The 23,783-nt window shown below is 41.4% G+C and overlaps 1 protein-coding gene across 1 annotated transcript in view; it reads right to left on the bottom strand.

Moving 5' to 3' along the window:
• The window catches only part of astn1 (astrotactin 1), a gene marked incomplete at its 3' end in the record, with an annotated part of 417,666 nt that overhangs the window by 262,050 nt on the left and 131,833 nt on the right, over window positions 1–23,783 (bottom strand). The window contains exons 9-11 of the mRNA XM_079222970.1: window positions 12,103–12,187; window positions 8,385–8,459; window positions 4,134–4,271 (exon numbers count right to left, since the gene is read on the bottom strand). Coding sequence (XP_079079096.1) covers window positions 4,134–4,271; window positions 8,385–8,459; window positions 12,103–12,187 — 298 coding nt within the window. The remainder of the gene's footprint in view (window positions 1–4,133; window positions 4,272–8,384; window positions 8,460–12,102; window positions 12,188–23,783) is intronic.

Here is a 23,783-nt window from a genome sequence, read left to right as displayed (position 1 = left end):
ATGTATATAATGTACCTCAATAACACATCTCACTACCGGTAATGTATATATATTGTGACGTCTTACGGCAGTAGTAGCCACACTTTCAAAATTTCTTGTGAAATTTTCTAGTTATTATTATAAAGCCCGCAGGAGAACATGAAGTGCGCTTGCTGCAGGGGTCTATGACCCCCTTGCAGCTGAGCCACACTTAATCATAGTCCCACAAAAACTTTGGCGCGTATCTCCTCCCGCAGTGTTGCCAGCACATGCGGTCCAAATACATTAAAACGTGCGGCCTGATCGAGAATCGTGTGCTGTGACTTTTCTAAGAGATTCGACCGGCCATTTTCCCGAAAAGTGGGAAAAACGGCGAGAAATTGTCCCATTCACTTGACTGGGGTTTCGGACTGAAGAGAGCAAAAAACATTCATCTTTGTGCCCTCAGTGACTCGCCATAATTTATCGTAGAGAAATGATTTGAAGTTTAAAACGTTGACAAAAGTCTGGAGTTTATTTGCCCAATTGGGCATTTTTTGATAGCTAGCACAGTTTTCATGTAATTATTGTTCAAGTTTAGGAAAATGTGGGAACCATTTCAGAGTTTACAATGGGTGTGTATGGGGCAGGTTAGAGTGGTGATGTCATCGCTAGAGCACGGAGGAGCTTTGTACGAACCCCTTATTTATATTTTGCCATTCACTCCACAATATTTACTTTTGAGGCATAATTTATATATGAAAACGTTGGAAATATTGTGCTTGTGGTACACATGCGTCGTGGAATCCAACAAATTTATACTGTTTTGTCATCAAGCCTGAAAGCAACATGAAGTCCGGCCAACTGCTCCATCAACGTCCATGTTAAATCGGACCACAATTTTCTCTCATGACGGAAACGTGAGCACTTTATAAACTGAAGTTACGCTCTCATTTCTAAATCCTTACAAATATTTAAGTACACGGAAATGTTCTCAGAAGTCTTGTGCTTCTCATGATTACGTTATTTTCGCGATGGGATTCACGGTTGTCTGTCAAATACAATAGTTTGAAAGGTTGTTTTCTCATTAAATCCACAGACCAGTCTCCCGCTCTGTCCCAAGCTGTTTCAAGTTAGCCAATCAGGACTGCCACCAGGGCAACCAGTGACACAGGCGCACACACGCAGGAGGAACTGTCTGTCTACCTGTCTGTCTTTCTGTCTTCCCTTTCAACATAAAAGCCCCATGATTTAAGTGTATTTTAACACAAAGCTCAAAGGAGGATTATTGTATTAAATAGAAAAAAAAAATACACAATTGTACACAATATTTGTTTATGTAATCACGTGATATGTTGCAGCAAAGTGCTGTCCTATTCATATTTACACCATCAAGCCCTCATAGCTAATATTGGCATATATATATATATATATATATAGATATATATATATATCTATATATATATATATATAATGTACCTCAATAACCTCAATAACACATCTCACTACCGGCAATGTATATATATTGCGACGTCTTACGGCAGTAGTAGCCACACTTTCAAAATTTCTTGTGAAATTTTCTAGTTGGCTTTAACGTTTCATTCATGTTAATTGCACAATGTGATGGCTTTAGAATAATGACACCATTGACATTCAAAAAATTAAGAAACACACATTTCATTCAATCAATGCAACAAGAAAATTCTTTAAAATTAATCTAATGTAATCTCATATCAGTGAGTAATTCTTTTTTATATCGCAAGTTATGGAGGCCCACAATCGCCACAGCGAACTCACTATTTAAATATGATGAAATGTGATGTTAAACCTGTGAATTGTCTCTTGCAAACTGTGCTGAAAGAGAGACCTCACACACTCCTTCCGATAATGAGCTTGAAAAACATAGTCTGCAGCACACAGTTTCCTCAAGGCGTTGCATTGAATCCCGCTTGTCCGATCTGTTTCATTTCACCGTACTCTTGTTCTGGGATTACTTCTATACCTCATTCATCGAGGGCTCGAAAATTAGCCAGTGGCAGGGAAAACGAAAAGGGGGAAAAGAAAACTCCTTGAGTACCCACAAGCTAATGAGAAAAGATGATGGGGATATGCATTTGAGCGAGACTAATTTCACCCGACATCGTTTTCACAGGGCAAATAACTGTTGGGCGAATTAGGGCAGGGATCTGACACGGTTGTGCGCACTAACTTGTTGACAGGGCATGTTCCAGCATACACTGAAAGACAAATCCCCACCACTAATTACATTAGCACACCTCTTCTACCAAACGAAGCCTGTTCACACAGACTTTTTTTTTGCTACAGCGTAATACTGTCAAACCACACGCGGTCACGTTAACTCTCCCGGTGATCCGGACCATGGTGTATAGTTATGTCCTTAGGAAGGTTATGAGCAGAGGGAATAGTACACCTACTTACAGTTTGACTCTAAATGAAACATAATTTACTAAATGAACATCACGCTGTATTGAAGAAGGCCTGAAACTAGAGATTGAGACCATAAACTCATGTTTACAATGAGTAAACACTGTTGGCTGTTAAAAAGAATGCAAACTAACCAAAATTCAGACAAAATTATTTAACAAACTCAACCATTGACGAACAGGCAGTCGCTGAAAGTGCAACTTAAGAATGCTACTGATAATGAAACTAGACACATTCTTTTACCACTTTTTTTTTTACTACAACTAGTTTCCATTTCTTCAAGCTGTGAGCAGCGCCTCCATTTCCTTTGGGAAATGCATTGTGGCAGAAGAATGTCATCAATAACTTTTTTAACAGAGGAGATGTCATTATTCTGGTGGGTTTCTGATGGGTATATTCTGTTATTTCATCCAGAAGAAGTGATTGGCCTCAGATCACATATTTGAAGATATTAAAGAGCGAAAAGTAAAGACATTGTTTTGATGACTTATCCAGAGCCATCTTTAATAATAACCACTCAATGTCTGTTTGAAGTTGAGGATCTCTCCATGCAATCACAATTTTCAGTAAATTCATTTGTCTAATGTTAACATTTAATGTTGACAAATGCAGTTTATTGGAGAATGCAGAATAAGAACTAGAGACACATTGAATACATCTACTCCATCTTCCAATGATTTCTAGCATGCTTTGTTTACACACACACACTTTTGCGCACACACACACACACACACATGGTTACCAAGAAGCACTCCACATGAATATTTAGGGCAACATTTCATGACAAAGGGCGTCATTATGTCAACAATCTGCTCCCGTTCATGAAAAGCAATAGTGTTGAATTCAAAGGTTGCCGACAGCAAACTTCATCATCTGGTTTATCTAATTTCATAAACATCCATCATGAGGGTTTTCTTTTGAATTACTTTGCATTGACCAAATATTGGCAAGACAAAAAATAAAGGAGGGACAAAAAGGAAGAGGAAACCGCATTTCCTCCCCATCTCCCCCCGTCATGACGTGGCTTTTAAGTGGAAGTCCTGTTCTGGAGCGAGCAACACCCCCATCTTTTAGCCCCGCCCCTATGCTAGCGAAAGGAAAAACAGGCTAAATTATTCCGATGCGTCTCTGCTGTCAGCCGAGTCCTGTTTAATACTGCAGCATTGTTTTGGCTCACGTAAGGCTCTCGCTGCAAAACACCCACCCAAAAAGTACATTTTCTTTGGAGGAGTTATGATCCATTTAACAATCGAAATGCTCTCTATTGCTGAGTTATTCTTTGTTCTTTCCCGCACCCCTCACCCTAGCTTCTCTGCGTCTTCATAATTGATTTTGTGTTAGGTGTTAGAGTTTTATTACCCACTGAATCATGACCGCTAAGACCTCAGCATCAACCTCACAGGGCCGCTGAAGACTCCCTACAACAATAGCAAATACTAAAACAACAAACGCTGATTAAGTGAGAGTATGAGTCGGTGAGACGGTCAGAGAGTAAACAGGAAGAAAAAAATATGGTCCGGAGAAAAAAAAGTCAATATATACTCATTTTTTGTGTGGTGAAGCTTCACCAGGAGCAACGCAATACAAAGTGAGCAGAGGTAATATCGCAGCGCACAATGCAAAGCTCGGCAAGATCCCACTTCCCTTCGGTTGGAGCTTCTCCTGTTGAGTCTCAGAAACGCGTCGAGAAAGTTAACATTGGAAAGTGGAACCAGTAAAAGTCGTCTCACCGTACGTCCACCGCGTCCTCCATGACCGTCATGTCCGTCTTGCACTTGGCCGAGGGGTTGATGGCGAGCTCGGCTGGTGGGATGACGAAGCTCTTGCTCAATGGCAGCCACATCCCTTCTCCTAAGGTGTATGTGAATCTGCAGAGGACGAGAAGGGCATAGTTACAGGTTACTGGTTACAGGCAAGAGACGAGCAAAGAAACAGAAATGGGAAGAACTGAAGAAAAAATGGCTTGTGACACACAAAAGGACGAATACAGAAAACCTTCGAAAAAACTGGATTGGAAAGCTTCATCAAACAAGCTGTGCAGAGTTTTAAAGAATTTAAGCCGTTTACTTAAAGTGCCAGCGTGTACGATTTGGCGACATCTAGTGCTGATGTTGCAGATTGCAACAGGCGCGTTCCAAGTCTGGATGAGAACTGCAGAAGACCCACGCGAGAAAACATTCTCAAGTAAATGTTGTATTAATAGCACATTCCATCTAAAATGTTTAATACGTTTGCCATGTTGGTTTAATATGTTTGCATTATCAAACTCTAACTATCACTTTACACAAAGTACACTTGCAAAGTTTTTTTGACCTGATGAGGGCGCTAGATAAAAAGTCATGGGATCAACTGTTCATCTGTAAGGGGAAACGAGGGTCTAAATCTAATTCCAAGGGAATCCATACATTTGTTGAGGAGACATTTAACTAAAAATAAACTTTGACCGGCTGGTGGCACTAGATGAAACGCAAGGCACGTGGCCATAGAATGCTGCAGACATGGTGTATTTTCTTCTTTCAGCATGCTGTACTTTGAATATCTGTTGAGATATTTCAGTCTGAGACAAAGTGGTGGACAGACGGTTTTCCATCCCTCGACTCAAGAGTTGTAAGAAAAAAAAAGAAAAGCTGACTTAATATTGACTTTATGGGGTAAAAATAGCAAGAAATACAACATTTCTGATCTTCATGTGTAAAACTGGAGCCGTTAAAGTAAACACTCCACCAAGGTCTAGTTTTCCTGTTGAACGAAAACAATATCCATATCCACGTCATCTCAAAGACAAATGTTTTTTCGCTGCATCAGTGCTTCATAATAATGCCATCAAGTTGCCTTTCAGGTTATTTATATCACCTTTTGAGCAAAGTTATCCTTTTTGCAGAGCTCTTCCTTGAGCAGAAGGACACTGTGTGCTAATGGCCGCAATGCATACCAATTTAGAAACCCTGAACAAAAAAACAAAAAAATACATAAAAAATAGGCCAAAAGGACTTCCCCCTTAGACGAAACAGGGCTATAAATCTGTAAACAACGGAGGTCTGGAACAAGAGCTTCAACACTATTCTTTATCTGCGAGTCAATGAGTATAATCAATCTTTAAACACTCCGCAGATGAAAACGCAACACTCTCCAACTTTAAGCTTAGCAGTGAACGCTGATTAACATCAAACGCGATATTAGTGCTGATGAATTATGCATGCATACTTGTGGCTCAAAGGAGGGGGACTTGTTGATTAAATGGTTAACAGCCTTTTTTTGTTCTTTTATGCAGACTACACACATTCCCCCATTCACAATTGTTCAATTTGCATTCGGTAATGTGCTAACTTAGCATAAGCAAAGGCCAGGATGCATGCATTACCAGTCGCTTTAAGAACACTCTGATTGCACCGTTGTGGAACACTTAATTACATCCCGCCCGATTACTCCCTTTGCTTCAAAATCAAGAGTTTTTCCGGCGGATCAAAGCACTGCTGTTCGGCCATTCAACGCCGGCTTCAAGACACTTTCACTTTTTCTTTTTAAGAAGTCAATTAAAGTGCTAATATTTCAGCATCGTCTTTTCTTTTTTTTGGTGTTTTCCCGGAAGCTGTCGACGACCCTCCCACAAGTCATGGCGCCATATCTTGTGGGAGCGAGTGCAGCAGGTGTGCTGAAACTCCCCATGATGCAATGTGACGTATGCACGGGCGACCGCGGGACAAATTAGCAACCGCTTAACGAGCACTACTGTCTAATGGACAACCGGGGACTAGTGTGCTTCTGTACAACGTAGTTGGACCACTGCGAGAAAATCTGCAGGTGGAAAACACAGAGTCCCCGTGAGGAAAAGTGTTGTTAAGGAAACATGCAGTCCTCAGGGGGACCCTCCCTTGCCGCGGTTGATGCTGTGCTCTCTCTCTCTCTCTCTCTCTCTCTCTGTTTGTGTTTGTGTTTGTGTGTGTGTGTGTGTGTGTGTGTGTGTGTGTGTGTGTGTGTGTGTGTGTTTTCTCTCCGCATTCATTTTGCATCCTGGAGTCTGCTTTGTTGCACGTTACTCTCTGGGTGCCGCTGCGACTCTAATTGCCTCTTCTTGCTCCTGTGTTTAACGGTAATATCCGCTTTGGCGAATGCGGCGACGGTCTCAGGCCTCTCTGCGGTCGCGTGGCAAAGTAAAAAAAAAACTGGAGGCTGAACGGTTTTGAAATTAGGACGGATGGCTGTGCGGCGGAAGAACCTGAGGAGGGAGACATTTTTAAACCGCACGTCTGGACAGAGTGAGAGGCAAAATAAACATTCCAGCATGGAGGGTGATGGATTTAAGCACTTCCTGTCCGCCCTCCTCTATCCGCTCCGGAAGTACAAACGACTGCTAGCGGCCGTGGGTTTCCTGTTTAATCGTGAGCAGTCGCTTGTTGTTTTTCGCTGCTGCACTTGTAATGAAGACTGTTAGATCAGCTCTGTCTTTTAGGGGGAAGAAGCTGTTAACATCGGTGCTCCGCTGTGTGAAGTGGCTCCCAGTGAACAGGGCCAAACCCACCATGGTCACATGCTCCATTACATGCTTAACAGGAAACGTCGGGATAAAAGTTACGGAGCGCGTTCTTTTGCTGTAACTTATTATCATGAAGTACATATCGATTGCACGCTGTAATGACTGCTGATTGATGATATCATCGCCGTTTAGATTAGTTCCAGATGATCTCTTCACTGTGCAGATCTGTCTGACACAACTAAATAGCCAACAGTACATTTCTATGGGTAGCAGAAATGGATCACATTCTTTAGATCACATCCCTGATCTAGTTGTGTATCCGCTACAAGGCACTTTTATATTGTGACGATTTTGGCGGCCCCTCTGGACGAAAGCGGAAGTGTTTCCAAACACCAGAAGTCCTTTTAGAAAACCTCTAATTGTGTGGGTTCACTCCCGTGCCTCCTTTCTCTCCAGCGGGTTCCAGAAATACAGGCCAGGTCTCCAGCAGTGAGGTCTCGATGCTGGCTCCCAGTGAGGACTAGGGGAGCAGCGAGGAGGAGCTCTGCCGGGCACTGAGCTGAGCCTCCGGCCAGAGCTCCAGCTGCAGGAGCTGAAGGTGTTTCTGGTGAACCTGCACGGCTTCAACCGATTTTGCGTGGTAATCCGACCCGGTGGCACCGATGAGGAGCATTGAGAATGTCTACATAGAAATAGCCAACCGTCTCATTGATCTGTCTCGTTTACTTAGAGGCATCAGTATGAAACTGAGTTTCATAAACAGTTCAAAGTTATTTAACAATATATGCAAAACATAAAAAAAAATCTATTTCTTTATATGTGTATATATAAAAATCCACGCCCACGTTGTTTTTTTTATCCGGAGCTGATGATGGAGGCAGCTGATGAGTGAGCGATCTCCCTTCCTTCCCATCGCTATTGAGGTTTTGATTTTCAATTATCCTGGAAATAGGATAATTATCGTTAGTATTTCTTGATATTTGAAAAGCTCTAATGAATAAAACAATTTGCATCAAGGGCAGATACAAATTGATTTCAGGAAAGTACATTTCTGACTTGAGTGAAAAAGAAGAAGAAAAAGCATTCACGTTGAAACCTGAAATATAGACGTTACTGCCATCATACTGTGGAAGGACGATGACACACTGTAGCAAAAGTTATTATTTCCTCATTATTAGTTTCGGCCTTTCAATTGAAGTCTCTTTTTTTAAATAAATTTCACAAACGTATCACTCGGAGATTAATCGGAACGCAATGATTACCTGACGAGAGAGAGAGAGAGAGGAAAATAAAAGTGACTCCACTTGTCCTATTTGAAAATTGAATATGTCTCATTCCATTACATAACACATTTTAAGGTGACAGCCTCTCCGCAGCTCACGGACCTCCCCTTAATCCTGCGGGAGAGGCGTGAAGCTGTTGCGCAGCAGAATTACAACAAGTTATTTCAATGCGCAATCTTTTTTTTTTTGGTGCGGGTTAGAAAAAACACCAAGTTCCCCCTCACCTGAAAATGCGATCAGAGGGCTGTTCTCCCATCACGAGATCAAAACCACGCTGGAAGATGGTGTAAGGCCAGGGACTGACATGAAGAGCAAAAAACAGAAAAAACAGAAACAGATCAGAGGAAGAGACAAAAGAGGAGAGGGAATAAAGCAGTGTGTTGAAATCAAATAGAGGGAGGGCGTTCAATTTTTCAGTGCACCCGTCCTCCACCTCATTTGAACCCCCTTCCTTCCCCCTCTTAAAATCATGAGCCGTGTTTCAGTGTCTCACTCGTTTTCCCCCCACCCCCCCCCCACGCAAATTATGAGCAGCATTACGACACGGGCAACGTGTAAACATGCTGATTGAGAAATGTGTTCGGCGGCAGCTGACACGCAATGTGACTTTGGCTCGCATCTATTTACCATGGGGAGGGGATGAGTGAGAGACTCAGAGGGTGATGGAGAGAGCAGACGGTGGAAAGAAATCAGAGGGAGAGAGAGAGAGAGAGAGAGAGAGAGAGAGAGAGAGAGAGAGAGAGAGAGAGAGAGAGAGAGAGATATGGACATGGCAGGCTACGTGACTGATGCCAAGAGGCAGGGGTGAGGGAGGGAGAATGATGGAGATTAATGGGGAGTGGCAGCTCTGGGACTAAACAGTCTTGCGAAGTGAGAGCGCGAGGAGGCGAAGTGACAGGGGCCCGATGTCATTCCCCAGCAAACTCCTGCACCACTGTAAAGAAAAAAAAGAACATCGGGGAGGAGACAGGAGCCGCTTGGGGCTGTGGTCATTAAACATTGAAGTCACCACAGGGAGACGAGACACTGAGGCGCACAGTTGGGTGGGCTGACAGGGAGATTCAGATGTCTCCCAAAAACAATGTAGAGGGGGAAAAAAGGAAATGCATGCAGAGTGCTGGCTATATTACAGTGGAAGTGAGGAGGGAAGATGGAATGCTCTGTGTGCCGGTGAAGGAATGTACCCCAAAGAACAAACGCAGGATGTGCTTGAATGAATCTGCTCCGTCTTCCAAATTACAGTGTGGTACAAATGGCTGACATTTTTAATGACGTGAAGTAGCGAACTAGCAAAATTAATTGACTTTTATTCAACTTTTTTGGTATTGCATTTAATTAGGTGTCTGCCTGCCACATCACAAAACAATGATTTGTTTGCTGCTTGGACATTTGATGTTTCCAGTTCGTAATCAATTAAAAAATGGAAAATTCCAAATTGCAAACATTTAAAAAAGGGATAGATGCCATGGTCACAGTATGACAATCTCTGTCGGTTGATGGAGTATTACATTTGCCTCTTTTTTGTTGTTTTGTGTCTTTTTGGGGTAATGTTGTCTCTTTGAGGTTGTCATATGTCCTTGTGGTCATTTTGTTACTCTTTGTGGTCACTTTGTGTCCAACAGTGGTCGTTTTGTTACTCTTTGTTGTCACTAATTGTCTATTTTTGGTTGTTTTGTGTCTGTTTATACTCATTTTGTGCTTCATAATCCCGTAATAATCCCATAGTGCGTGGGGTCACAGAGGGAACTGTCCTATAGCTCAACAGTGTTTTGTTTGATGTGAGCGATACAGCAGCCCCCCCTTCACAAACACTATTAGTGGTCACCCAGCGGTTGGCACTGTGTCTGTAGTGTTAGCCAAATGTCAAGGACTTTTTAACAAGCAGATGTGAACCCAATTAGGCTTTTATATGGCTTCCTGGGACGGGGTCTGAAACAGCATTTTTCAATGCCAAGCGATACCAAGTCATCTCTTGAAATCATTATTGTAATATAGAAGAAGTGGCCTTACACCCAAAGACATGAGCAGACCAAAAAATGAGTGATGAAGCTCCAACTATTTTACTGACTCGCCATCAGCCGAAAAGTGATTTATTGCTTGTGCTAAAACTCATACTGTCTTTTTAGGCCAATGACTTAAAGTGTTTTTTAGTTTAGAGGCACTCCAATTTTAGATGGAGAGACAGAATTACAGTTCATGGGGACTCCAGTACTTCTCAGCCTGTGAAAATAAAGCTGTGGAGTTTTGTCAAATCAGCAAGAAAGTACCGCTGATGATGTCACAGTGATGTCAGAGTTTGTGTTTGGGGCAGTAAAATAATAACAACAACAAGTCTGTGTTACAAAGTGGAGCTGTGAAATCGAAAGAAATTAAATATAATGAAAAGATGCTGTTGGTTGCATTATGGGAATTGTAGGATCTCAGCTTTTTGGAGCTTGACCCATATAACTATTAACTATTTTTTGCTCCGAAAACATCTTCATACACCTGTATCTAAGTGTTCTATCCAAATTTCATTTTAACACATTATGATAACGATATAATTTACCTTTGCCCAATACTTATATTTACTGACTAGGGCCTAAGCGCCACATAATGTTAATAAATAGCACCTCTTGTTAATGTTAGCTCTTAGCACCGTGCAGGACTGTGATGCTGAACAAATTCTAACAGCTAGGAGCTAACGTTAACTAGCCCTACTCCAGCTGATTTAAAAAAGGACTTGTTAACATCAGAGAAAAATAGGGCGTGTCCCCTGTCCCAAACACATTATCTATTGTCCTCTGGACGACAAGACATCGCTAGTCTCTAATCCAAACTGGACCCATGGGAATTTATCAGAATAAGTACAGTCACAGTTTTTAAAATGTTGGCATGGACTTGGTACCGAAGTACTGGTTCTTGTGACATCCCAACAATGTAGCACAGTCAGCAAGGCAGGAAGGTTTGTTAATTACTTTCAAAGCACCTTTAACTCAATACGAATACAGTCAAATGTATTTGTAAAAAGAAGCATTCGGCAAAGTTTAGTAATTAAACTTTGAAATGACAAGGATCAGAGGATCAGATGGGTCTGATGGTAGAATAGGGACTGAGGAAATCATGTTTCCAGTCAATGAAATGGATCGAAAACAAATTAAAGAATCTTCAAATAATGTCTGTATTTGAGAGGCCCAGTACAAAGGAGATTTGGTCTCTTCTTGGTACCAGTGAAGAGCCTCGCTGCTGCATTTTGAACTAGCTGCAGGCACTATACATAAATGAAATGAATTAGTCATACGAGTCAAGACATGAAGTAATAAAAGGCATGAAAGATGGTCCCCAGATCCACAAAAGAGCCAAAAAGTTTCATTTCCGCTATCGACCTGTTGTGGATTAAAAAAAGAAAAGAAAAGAAAAGATTAACGACATCATTTATTTGTTATTTTAAGTCAGAGACAAAAAAGACACCCAGATTTCTCATATATGTGTGGCATATATATATTTGAAGATAGAGGCCCAAGAAAATTGGCTTTTCAGGACCAATCATGAGGATCTCTGTGTTGCAGACAGAAAACTGATGGACATCCATCATTTGACATTCAAAGAGGCTGCATTTATTACCATGAGGTAAACATGTGAGAGCCTTCCATAATATTTATTTTCATCAGTGTGGTTTGTGATATAAGAGACATTTTTGTAATGCTATTTCAGCAATACTGTGTGAATGAATACTCCTGTCTGACCTTTTAAAAATGATGTTATGTTCAGGCAAATTACTTTGTCCGATTCAGAATATGAATTGGCGACATCACCGTTCGTTTGTTTTTATCTGTCCAACCCAATAGATGGAGTTGTTTGACGTTTAGGAAGAGTTCCCTCGTTGTAAAAGACTCGCCCAACATTTCCTCTGCCCGATAGTGAACAATCCTAAACCGTCATGGGGTGATTCTCATAACTTACCCTTGATTGGGCCCCCACTCACTGCGGATGCAGAGGTGCTTGTGGACCGGGTCCTTCATGTAGCCGTCGAGACAAAGGCATTCTCCTGCAAACAGAAAGGCAGTGATTCATGATAGTCAAGCCTTTTTTTTTTAATTCAATAGAGAAGTACTTTTGCACCTCTCCGTTAATTCTACTCCATAAGAGCCATCCAAAAGATTATCGTCTTCAAGCGGTTAGAAAACACTTACTCATCTCTTATCGTTAATGATATCGTCGTTGGGTTTTTCATATTTCTGGCAAAGCAATATTTTCTCAGCAAAAACCCACAAAGTCTTCCAGCAGAGCGCATTTTAAAAGGAGCTGCGGCTGTCAATATCTGGGCAATGGCAACTTATGAAAGTGATTGGAGCTCCCCACTGTGCATCATGCCAATGGAAGGTATCCTGACAGGTTTGATAAGGACACAATGTGTGAAACACTGGCTCACTGTCACACTGTCGTGACATGGAAACCTCAATGTGTTATGTGTTTTCAATTATTTGTTGTCTTGGGAGGAAAATCGATCCTCGGTCCTCATACTGTATGACAGGTTCTATGAATATAAACAACCATTAGCCTGAAAATAACTTTGGAAAAGGAAGGACTTGTTCGCTTGGCAGGGCTCTCAAGTGTCACGCATTGAGCGTGATTGTCACGCATTTCGATCTTAAGTCACGCCCTCCCGCCACACATCGTATTTCTCACGCTGAAAAAAACCTCTAGGCTATTTAATGTGCCGCAGCGCACAAACATGACCTGGTCGTGCTGCCCTCACCATGGAGGAATCAAGCACGTCTCCCCCGAATCCCCTGGAGTTCTGCTGCGAGGTGCCACTGCCACTCATCACCCAATCAAAAAAAAAGAAATGGGCTACACGAATAGCCAATCAGAAAAACGTATCTGTTGTATCTGGGTGAAATGTAATCCAGCAACCAATGAAAATAAAGCTAATAATAATATGGAGGGGAGGGGGGCTGGGCGGAGGCGCGGTCGGGGGGGGGGGGGGGGGGGAGGGAGGGAGGTTTTTTTTTTGTGGGGGGGGGGGGGGATATGTCACTCTTACCTGTCTTAAAAACTTGAGAGCCCTGGCTTGGTAAGGTCTTCAACCTTAAACCAAAAACCTCCTAATCCAATTAATGCTTCCACACCTGAACAACGTTCATACGTCAATACAGTCGGCTCGCAATTCAGTTCAATCCATAGTATGAGGTTCATACACATTAACACACTCACAATACTTTGATAACAATGTGCTCAATGAAAAGTCCTTATGTAGTCTAATTTAGACATACAAAGGAAAATCTGTTTTATAATTCTTAGTGTGCTCTAAAAACCAGCATTCATGACAGCTAGCTTATTTACTCACATGCTTAGTAAACAAGCTAGCTCCCTTGGCGAATGTCAGTGAGCAAGCTAGCTAATACGTTGGGCTAGTTAGCACTGGCTGGCATGGTTACGGCTAGCTAGCATGCAGGCAGCGGCTTTGAGAGAAGCCACGTCGCCCAAACTATTTCAACTTTCAGTTCTTCAGTATTTCCTATTTCTTTAGCTCGCTTTCTTAAACGTATCAATCACTGTGTTTTACAAGAGGATCTTTATCGCCACAAAACTAAAGAGAAAAATGAAAATGTCCGTGTGATAAGAACGTTGTCAAGAAGATGGACTAATTTCCCCCCCAAGCGCCGTAGTTTTGGCCAGAAGCAAACGTGATGAATTATGTTGCATTTTACAACATGAGGCCACATTTAGAGACAGTGGGAATGCAAACAATGAAAGAGGGAAGACACACAGCCCAAGAAAATGACCACTTAGATTCAGAAAAATGTCCTAAAACTTGAGTGTACATTTGCAGTTATCCCGAGTTGTGTGACTCCACCGATGTACAGACCCGGGAGCAAAAAGGGGAGAGTGAGTTTCTTGGCCAGTTTCGTTAATCAATCTGTCTGCTGACTGAGCTGCTGCTTTTGTTCCCTCTTGCTTTCGGCCAAATGGCATATCCTGAAAAAGTCCTCTTAGTTTTGTGTCTAAAAAACAGCTTTCTTGTTATCTTGAAATGAGAAAGAACACAGACAAGGAGTTTATCTCATAGTAAACTATACCAAAGAGTTTATCTCATAGTAAACTATACCAAGGAGCAATGTTCTCTCTAATTTTTTTCAGCACTGAGCAAATTTTTGTTTTTCTGAGCGCACATTTCAGCACTGTGAGCAATTCGCAACCACGCGACCTGCCGAAAATGACCACAAGCCTGCGTTAGCCATAGGGGATTCAAAGGGATGACAGCAAATGCATCAATATGTATACAAGGTTGATATTTATTCAACATCCTTTATAATGGCTGGACTTTGGGAGCATTTTAATGATGGTGTTTTACCAGTCAGTTTAGTTGAACTTAAAGGATCTTTGTTGAACTTCAATAAGGGGAGATCATCACTGGTTCACTGGTTATGACTGATAATGATATATATAAAAAAAATAAAAGTATCAAAGGTTTTTAGTCATTTCTCAGCAGGTACAACATTTAAGTGGAACTTCATTGAAAGAAAAATGCTAATGCAGTGCTTAACAATTATTATAGGCCTATTAAATTGACATGGTGTCATTTTTCTTCATATTTAAATATGTCTGAAAGTTTCATCCTACCTGTGTCAGTTTGGACTATTTTATCTAGCCACTCATGTTTGAACGTTAGGCAGACCTTTTTCTGGGGCACCTGCTCTGCCTTTCTTTTCGCCATTGTAGCCTATAACTGCTGGAGCAGGGCACGCGCACAGCTTAGAGGGAACACTGCCAAGGAGTTTATCTCATAGTAAACTATGCTGCTAATGAGTAAGTCATTTATTTATAGTTTAGTTCTTCACAGTCTAAATAGTTCCTAATTCATGTTGTCTATATGTTATATGTTGTTGTTTTTTTAACTTTTAAACTGTTTTTTCCACTTTATTATTATTATTATTACTATTGCACAATTCTCTATATGTTGGACAGAAGAGAAACATACTTTCGATCTTCTGCATGTTTGCACATTGCACAAAATTGACAATAAAACTGACTTTGACCAAGGAGTACCATCATACAATATTTATCATTCGATAATTAAGATGTACTTGAAATGTTTTTATTTTTGTTATTCATGTTTTTTTTTACTATTGAATGGTATATTTGACACTGAACTAGTTCATCTTTATCTCAGTGATAGTGTCCAAATTAGCATAAAATATCATTGGTTTGTAAAAACTACACAGACAACAAAATAGATCAAAATCTTATTCCCTTCTGCTCAAAATAAAACAAGTAAACAACTCAAAAGTTGACACTGCCAGGTCCATTCTCCATCCATTGGATTTGGGAGTGACGTGGATATGAAAGCTAGTTTATCCGTCTTTCCTTCACAAGCAGGAAAAGTATTTGTCTCTCGTTATTTGAGAAAAGTTCATATTTGTGTTCACTATGACCCTGACATTCTGTCTCTTCTATTATCATATACTGAATGAATACAAGCAAAACTACAGAGAAAAATCACACTCTTTCTGATTGATCCAATCTATGAACTGTCTGAAACAATGGATAAATTAAATACAATGAAAAAAAATTGCCAGCACACATGCCAGTACTCTAGGGGCTAAGCCCCCCCTTTCCTTGAATCCTAGAAACGCCCCTGCTCCCAATGTCTAGTTTTAATAGGCTCAGTTCTTCACCGTTATCTGACTGGTCCCATTGACTGAATGACATCTGTTACCTAAAAGGGAAGGGATTAGATCAGTGATTAGTCGAATGAATAGACACTTGGCACTGGTCATTATTTACAAAAGCAAAACTTGTCTGGGGACTGCGGTTTCCCAAAATCCACTAAGCGCTCAGGCCTAAGGCAACATTCTGGGGCCATTGCTAATAGGATCACATGCAACACTGCTCAACAGTAACTGCTTACAAATGGAAGCACTGTGATCTAAAAAGGGTTTGTAAACCCCTGGTTAAGGACCAGTGGGATGGCTTCATATGAAGACAGGGTGAATATTCCAAAGATTGATCTAATGCTAACTGATTGATATATATATATTTAAAAAAAAAGAAAAGAGACTTTGAGCCACATCGTCTAACGTCTCCCCAATGGGTCTAGAACAATGGACTGGCAGAGGGATGTGGATTGAGAGCATGCTTAGCGTTTGGCATGGAGCCTTTTAACAAAGAACAGTGAAGCATCAGCTCTTTGTTCTGCCGTCAGCACCCAGGAGAAACGCTGGCCTTGACTTCCCTCGGTATGAGTGATGGGGCCTCACCTGTGGTTTAGAGGGTTACTCAGGGGTAACGTGTACAACATGCTCCGCTCATGCTCAATAGGAGGCAAGTGAAGGGCACGGGCTCTGGGCTTATACACCGCTGTTAATGAATAAAGGTCAGTTGTCAGTAACTGCCAGGCATACTCGCTGATTGCCCCGCTCCTGGTGCTCGAATGGAAAATAAAAAGAAATGACGATGGCAGTTTGTGATTTTTCAAGGCCGTTTGTATTTGATAGCACACTCATAGTCAAGATCGATCTTTGTTTGCTCTTGAGTTCTGTCCATGACAGTTAAATCGAGTGAAGCAAAGAAGACAAAAAAAAAAGATAATCTTCCGCGATACAGAGACAAAAGGAGATGACCGCTTTGTGCCTCGCTGCTCAAGGACTGTACATCCAACTGTAGACGCGCTACAAACACCCAACATCCGTTTGTCTTTTTGTTTTTTGACCCAACAACACAAAGCAATTTGAGCGCTTCAATAAGTTGAGGTGCACAGCCAGTGAAGGGGGATGACGAAGGGGGAAAAAAGAGCACTTTGTAAAATTAATTAACTTTTTTTAGTCTGGGCTACAGCTGCAACAACATCTTGAAGTGACTGATATGTCAAAGTCAAATAGGTACAAGGCTACTTTCCAGGTAAGAAAGATGGCTAGCAGGCAGCTATACTTTTAGGCTTTTGCTTACATCAGAAAATCACTAGACTGAATCTGGCTATGAAATTAATTGACTTGTCTTGTTTTAGCATAAAGGCATAGCCTGTGAGACCAGTCTTGACTTGAGAGCAGTGTTCCCTCTAAGCTGTGCGCGGCCGCGCAGGCCAGTCGAAGTGGCCGCGCAATAGATTTTTCCGACCGCACAAAAGATTTTTTTTCTAGGGTTAAAAATCTTTTTTGCGAGATAGGAGTGAGCCATCTCCACAATAATAAGATCTTTGATGTGACGTATCAAGTCTTCTTGGCCAATCAGCGTCCCGTTTCTCGACATGCGCTCTCTGTACCTCTGCTAGCGCTCTGCCTCCGTTAGCACCCCCCACCCCCGCTGTCCTCCTCCGGGCGCCAGGAGTGAAGCTCGCCCAGAGCGCCGCATGAGCTCGGGCCGGCACTGTTTAGGCTCCTCTTGGCGGGCCCTGCTCCAGCAGTTATAAGCTACCATGGCGAAAAGAAAGGCAAAGCAGGCGCCCCAGAAAAAGGTCTGCCTAACGTTCAAACATGAGTGGCTAGATGAAATAGTCCAAACTGACACAGGTAGGATGAAACGTTTAGACTTATTTAAATATGAAGAATATGAAGTTATTAAATTGTTTATATAGGCTACCTTTAGGAAAAATGACACCATTATTGTTAAGCACTGCATTAGCATTTTTCTTTCAATGAAGTTCCACTTAAATGTTGTACCTGCTGAGAAATGAGTAAACACCTTTGATACTTTTATTTTTTTTATATATATCATTATCAGTCATAACCAGTGAACCAGTCATAACCAACCCTGATTTAAGTTCAACTAAACTGACTGGTAAAACACCATCATTAAAATGTTCCCAAAGTCCAGCCATTATAAAGGATATTGAATAAAGATCAACCTTGTATACATATTGATGCATTTGCTGTCATCTCTTTGAATCCCCTATGGCTAACGCAGGCTTGTGGTCATTTTCGGCAGGTCGCGTGGTTGCGAATTGCTCACAGTGCTGAAATGTGCGCTCAGAAAAACAAAAATTTGCTCAGTGCTGAAAAAAAATAGAGGGAACATTGCTTGAGAGCACTTTATTTGTGGGTAAAACTGAAACTGAGACATCCAACTTTTCATGTTTCTTTCCCTGTCAGACTTATTTTTCTAGTGATGTTGTTTCATGTACAGATATTGGCCAATGCATTTTAAAATGTATTGTGGATATAAATGATAACCAAAACTATGAATTTGAAAACTAAGTACCCATCACCATCTCCCAGCTCCCACTCCCATCTCCCGCTGGCTTTATAGCAGCATGACAACATGCTCCTGATGTTCTATCAGAAGAACAACATGTACGTTGGAATCCAACCAACACACACATGTATGTCTGTATCAACACAGAAGTTTCCCACTAAATTACAAGAAATTGTAGCACAGCGATGCCGAAGGTTGAGGTCATTTAAAAACCGTGCCATAGCCTAGCTTGTCCACAAGAGAGCAAAGTAATTTTTTTGTACATTTGCAGTCACCAAATTTTAGGGATCTTCATAAAAATAAATGGGTGAGGCTGGAATGTAGTATATTAATGTACATATCAAAATGTAGAGAGTATCTAAAATCCCAAACCACCTTTTCTTCATGCCATTAACGCTGATCTACCAGATTTTGTATGAATGACTTCATATCAAGTTATGCCAAGAGTGCTCTCTTTCTCGTTCGAACACACTAGTGGAACGATATTGGAAAAATAAATAAATATCATCAAAATGGTAGCCTTAAGTCTAGGTCTATACTGTCTATTTTAGCCTAATGTTTGGCTGTACTGCTTAACATAAGAATGGAGTCCATAGTTTAGGGTTCCACAATGTATATTAAACTTTTTTTATTGGTGGTAGTTTTTAATTTGTCTGTTCAAAACATGTTGGTTTATTTTGGTAACTGTTTACCCCCCATTCTCACCCTCTCAAGTGAATCCGGCGCCCTCGTTAAATTAAGTCGAGTTCAAAAAGCTCACACAGTTGCTTAGCTACCTCATTTAACCAGACACTCTGCCCTTCCAACCTTATGTAAAAATGTTTCCCCTGAAACATCACCGGAGTGATGTGCGGTAGGGAACTGAAAACCGCCCCCTCTCTTAACATCATTTCTACTTTGCTGCTTTGTTAAATGTGCAGCGAGAGAGCTGAAATGTTTGACACTTTCACACTTTGACTGACGGTGTAAATTGTGTCCAGAAAAAAAAAAAAAAAGCTATGAGATGACAGAAGCTTTAGCATTTCATTTAGATTATTTTTAAAGACAGCTGAACAAAGCTCAACGCCTCGCCTTGCTTTTAATTGCTGTTTCATCGAGCTCTAAGGTCACGACACTCAAGCTCAAACTTGTTCTTCGCTCGCGAGGTGTTACATCCCATAATTGCTAAATATGCAAGCGCTGAGCCAGCTTCTGAGCTCCACACTTCACTTTCCCCACTCTGCTATTTGTCACCTTATGACACACACACACACACACTCACACGGAACTGAAGTGTTGTTAGTGCGACCAGAAAATGTACAGATTTCCTTTAAATAGCCGGGAACCCTTGATCTGTTGCATGGGCAGCAACTAATGCGTATTGTTGTGGTTGAAATGACTCAGCTCATTAGGCAGATATCCGCACGCTGATCTATTACGTGTGTTATGATGTGGGAACATCATACGGGAACGACGTGTCCTTGTGTGTTTCAGCACCCCTAAAGCACCCAGGTTGAGGGCCCTGCAGGAACGGAAACATTCATGCGTTGAAACCAGGCGACGACCTGCAGTTCTGACGGATGAGGCCGATGCGAAAGTGTCTTAAATGTTGCATTCTCTCTACTGTCCACCAGGGGGCATCTCCTCTGGTTGTATAGAAGTCTATGAGAAAATGACTGTAAACATTGTAAACATGAGTTTATGTCTCAATCTCTAGTTTCAAGTATTCTTCAATACAGCATGATGTTCATTTAGTAAATTATGGTCCATTTAGAGTAAAATAGACCATAAAGCTGAGAATGATCGGGCTTACTGTGTTTGACAGGTCGCTGTCGCTACCAGAGCATACAAGTCGTCTCTATGTCACTCCTCCGCATTCCAAATATGGTCACTTTCATTCATCGGTTGCAAAAAAAACGGCGACGGCCGTAATTCAAGATGGCAGCGGCGAAATCGGCGAACTCGTGGCTTCATAACGTCAGCCTACAAACCAATGGGTGACGTCGCGATGACCACGTCCACTACTTATATACAGCCTGTGGTTCAAACACCCAGCGTCTTGTTTAATGTCTCGCACAGACATCGTTGCAGCGCATTTCTGCTTTCATCAGTATCTCCTTCTGCAGAAATGAGGATTGGATTTAAGCCGTCTATAGCGCTAGTGCAATAACTCTGCAGCCCACACTCACACACACACACACACACACACACACACACACACACACACACACACACACACACATATATATACGTGCACGTATGCAGAACAGTTTCGTTACGAATGCATCATGTGAAAAATACAACACAATTACCGAGGCCTCGCCTTGCCAGTCCCACTCGGTACATACATCATTTTTTAAAGGAGCGGGGGAACCGTGTGGATTTAGGTGCGTAGGCGAGCCTCAGAAATGATTCCAAGAAAGGCAGGCGTGAGACACACCGGGCCCCGGCTTTTTGATTCATTTAAAGGTCTCGGAGCTCCCTCTGCGTTGCCCAAGGGGGGAGCGGTGGGCTGCTGAATAATGGATGCAAAACAAGGACGACACTTCATCCTCTTTAAATGTGAGACTTCTCCCAGCACTTAAAGTTTGAGTGACGCACCGGCGGAGACTTTCCAAGAATTCTGGACATTTACATTGTTTTTCCCATTCGGGATTGTAGAAAAAAAAAATCTGTTAAGGAATTATGTCGGAAAAAACTTGATTAAGTTGCTGATACTTATGTAAGGCTCATCTAATGAGAAAAAAAATGAAGGCATTTCTCATAAAGAAACTCAAAGTTTAAATTTGTTTTGCTTAGCCTCTTTTGTCCCCGTCTTCATCAAGCCAAAGCTATTTTTAAAAGTGAGACGGCAGTTTTGCTGGCGAGGCTGTCAACGCCTTGACGGGGACAGAGGACGTGTCATATTAAGCACTGTACTTAAAAAAAAAAAAAAACATCTTCAGATCAAAACTTAAAAAAACCTTAAGAACTTATGTATGACAGGAGATCATTGGAATTAACGTTTTAATATCTTCTGAACGATTAGAGATAAAGAAAAAGAGTGCGGGAGATTTACAGAGATGAGGACTTTTAAAGGACTAAAACAACGAGACGCGTTATATTATTCTGTTTTACAGGCTTCCGCTTTCTGCATAGTGGATTCAGGGATGATCAAAATGTATTCACTGGCAGAGAGAGCAATAAAGAGCTTGTTAAACAACACAGTGTTCTGCAATTCTGTTTTATCAGCATGCTGTTCTTGTCATTTGGACTTTGAATGTACTGCGTAGCTTGAATACAGTGCAGTAGCTGCACATGCACACACAAAAAAGAGTAATTGGTTGAAATAAAGTACAACATTTCTATATCATTTATAAAATTACTCTTACTCTCTTCTATCCCTAACCGATTGTTCTTGAGAGTTTGGAACTGGCAGCAAAGTGCAGTAGAGATTCATGCAGTAGCATGTTACAAATTATATTCAAACAAATTGCAAACTGCTTTTAAGCGCATCACTAAAAAGATCTTTATTTGGGCCAGAGTCCACATTTCCTGCACAATGATCAACCAGAGGTTGCATGCCAAAACCCAGCTGCATTTAACACCAGTCTCTGGTTTAGGTGTTCGTCCGACAGCCTATGCAAGCAATTTTGTAACAAGTAAATATTCATATAAGAGTTCAACAATACCTTGCTGAAATGGATTTACTTCTTACTTTCTTTCAATTTTCCCTTTTTTAAGGTCGCAAAGAAAAATGCATGAAACGCGGCATCGATCAAAAGTTATTGACATGTTCCTGTTCCTCAACGTCCATCAGTCATTTCAGGCACGCCGTCAAGCTCCCAGTACACCCACCACTCCTAGCCATCGCTCATCGTTAAGCGTCCTTAACAACAACACCATCAGGCCTGTGTGATGGCGGAGTATCATTTCTTACTTTCACTGTGAACGGGCTCAAATAACGGTCCGTGACACAAACGTTAGAAATATCAACGGCTAGGTCACACAAAAGGATGAATAAAACAAATAAATGCTTCTTTGATCATCTGCCACTGTGTAACTTACAAATACAGATTGTGGCCCTGCTCTGACAGTCATGCGGCTGTCACCTGGTGTTTGAGCACATCCCCACATCACCTCTCAGACAGGATAGTGGACACGAACCACGATGCAGTCTGCTAACTCCAATTTAACTAGAAATATTCAATCTGATATTGGATCCAATTTGATATCAACTTTTCATAAACAAGCATATGGTGCAATGTGTCACAACTAATGAGTGAAAGTGAACTAAATCAAGAAGGGGAGTGGCTCCAAACTGATTCAACATGACATCCGGCAGGGTTTTTTCCGCCTGGTCAGCCGTCTTTTTACCTTCACAGTCACGTGGCGGCAGTCTGGAGGGAGAGTGCTGAGTGGCAGCTGCTGTCGGATGTGCAGAGGTTGGGAGATACAGAGCAGAGCTGAAGGCTATTCTACCATATATTTTAGTTTGTCGCAATAAAAATACATAATTAACATTTATTTTGCCGTGATAATCCACCAGATGTCTCCATCAAAATAACGGAGGCTTTTATGAGTTGAACTGTAATTAAACTATAATTCGGACGCCTTGACTGTGGTTGTGCTGCTGACATAATTACCCAGTAGCATCTATCAGACGTGCTATGTTATTTTCTCGTGTGATTTTTTTATGTTTGCTTTTCTGTTAAGTCTTAAAAGTGATGTTTTTTTTTCTGTCATTGAAACTGTTGCTGGGACTTCTTTGTGTTTTTTTTTTTTTTTTGCTGTGAAATGTAAAATGAAACTAGACTGTTGCTCCTCGAGTAAACAATCTGATGGATTCAAATGTGATTTTATCTGTTCAGGCAAAAGCACGATTACACACCAGATGAAGGAGCTCCGAGAAGTAGATCACATTTTGTCAAATTATCCTTGACCTTTGCAAACACCTCCGAATGTGTTCCCGCTCCAGTAGCTCGAGACAAACACATACAGTTTATCTGCTAGAATTAATTCATCTTTTAACGATTTTTCCTTTTTACATTGTGCTCCAAAAAATGCATACTGTTTAAACGAGATGGTCTTTACTTCCTGCTGTCCCTCAGAGTACAAATGAAGTTGACAGTGGAGAAATGAAAACTAATTGATCAGCTCCGTGGACAACTCCCCTGGGGAAAGTCAGGTCAAGTGCTCGGGACAATCTATTTTCCATTTTCAGGCCCTGCAGTGCCGAGCGGCTTCATGGTCACACCTGTAAACAATTAAAGCCACAGTGAGTGACAACAGCTGAGAGTTGTGGAGGCTTTTTGCAGGACTGGGACTCGAGAACTGGAAAAGGTAGAAGCTAAATCCTAGTGCTACAGCTAGTTAATGATATGCTAACGTCCTCTGCTAATGTTAGCTCTACATGTTTTTATGTAAAAAATAAAATAATCCCAATTTGTCAGATTGCTGTGGACCACAACACACGAACTGTCCCCTGGGAC

This window comes from Taurulus bubalis (genome assembly GCF_910589615.1).
Source record: "Taurulus bubalis genome assembly, chromosome: 1".
Classification (NCBI taxonomy): Eukaryota; Metazoa; Chordata; class Actinopteri; order Perciformes; family Cottidae; genus Taurulus; species Taurulus bubalis.
Note: the sequence above shows the minus strand (reverse complement) of the source record. Positions and strands in the feature narration are given on the sequence as shown.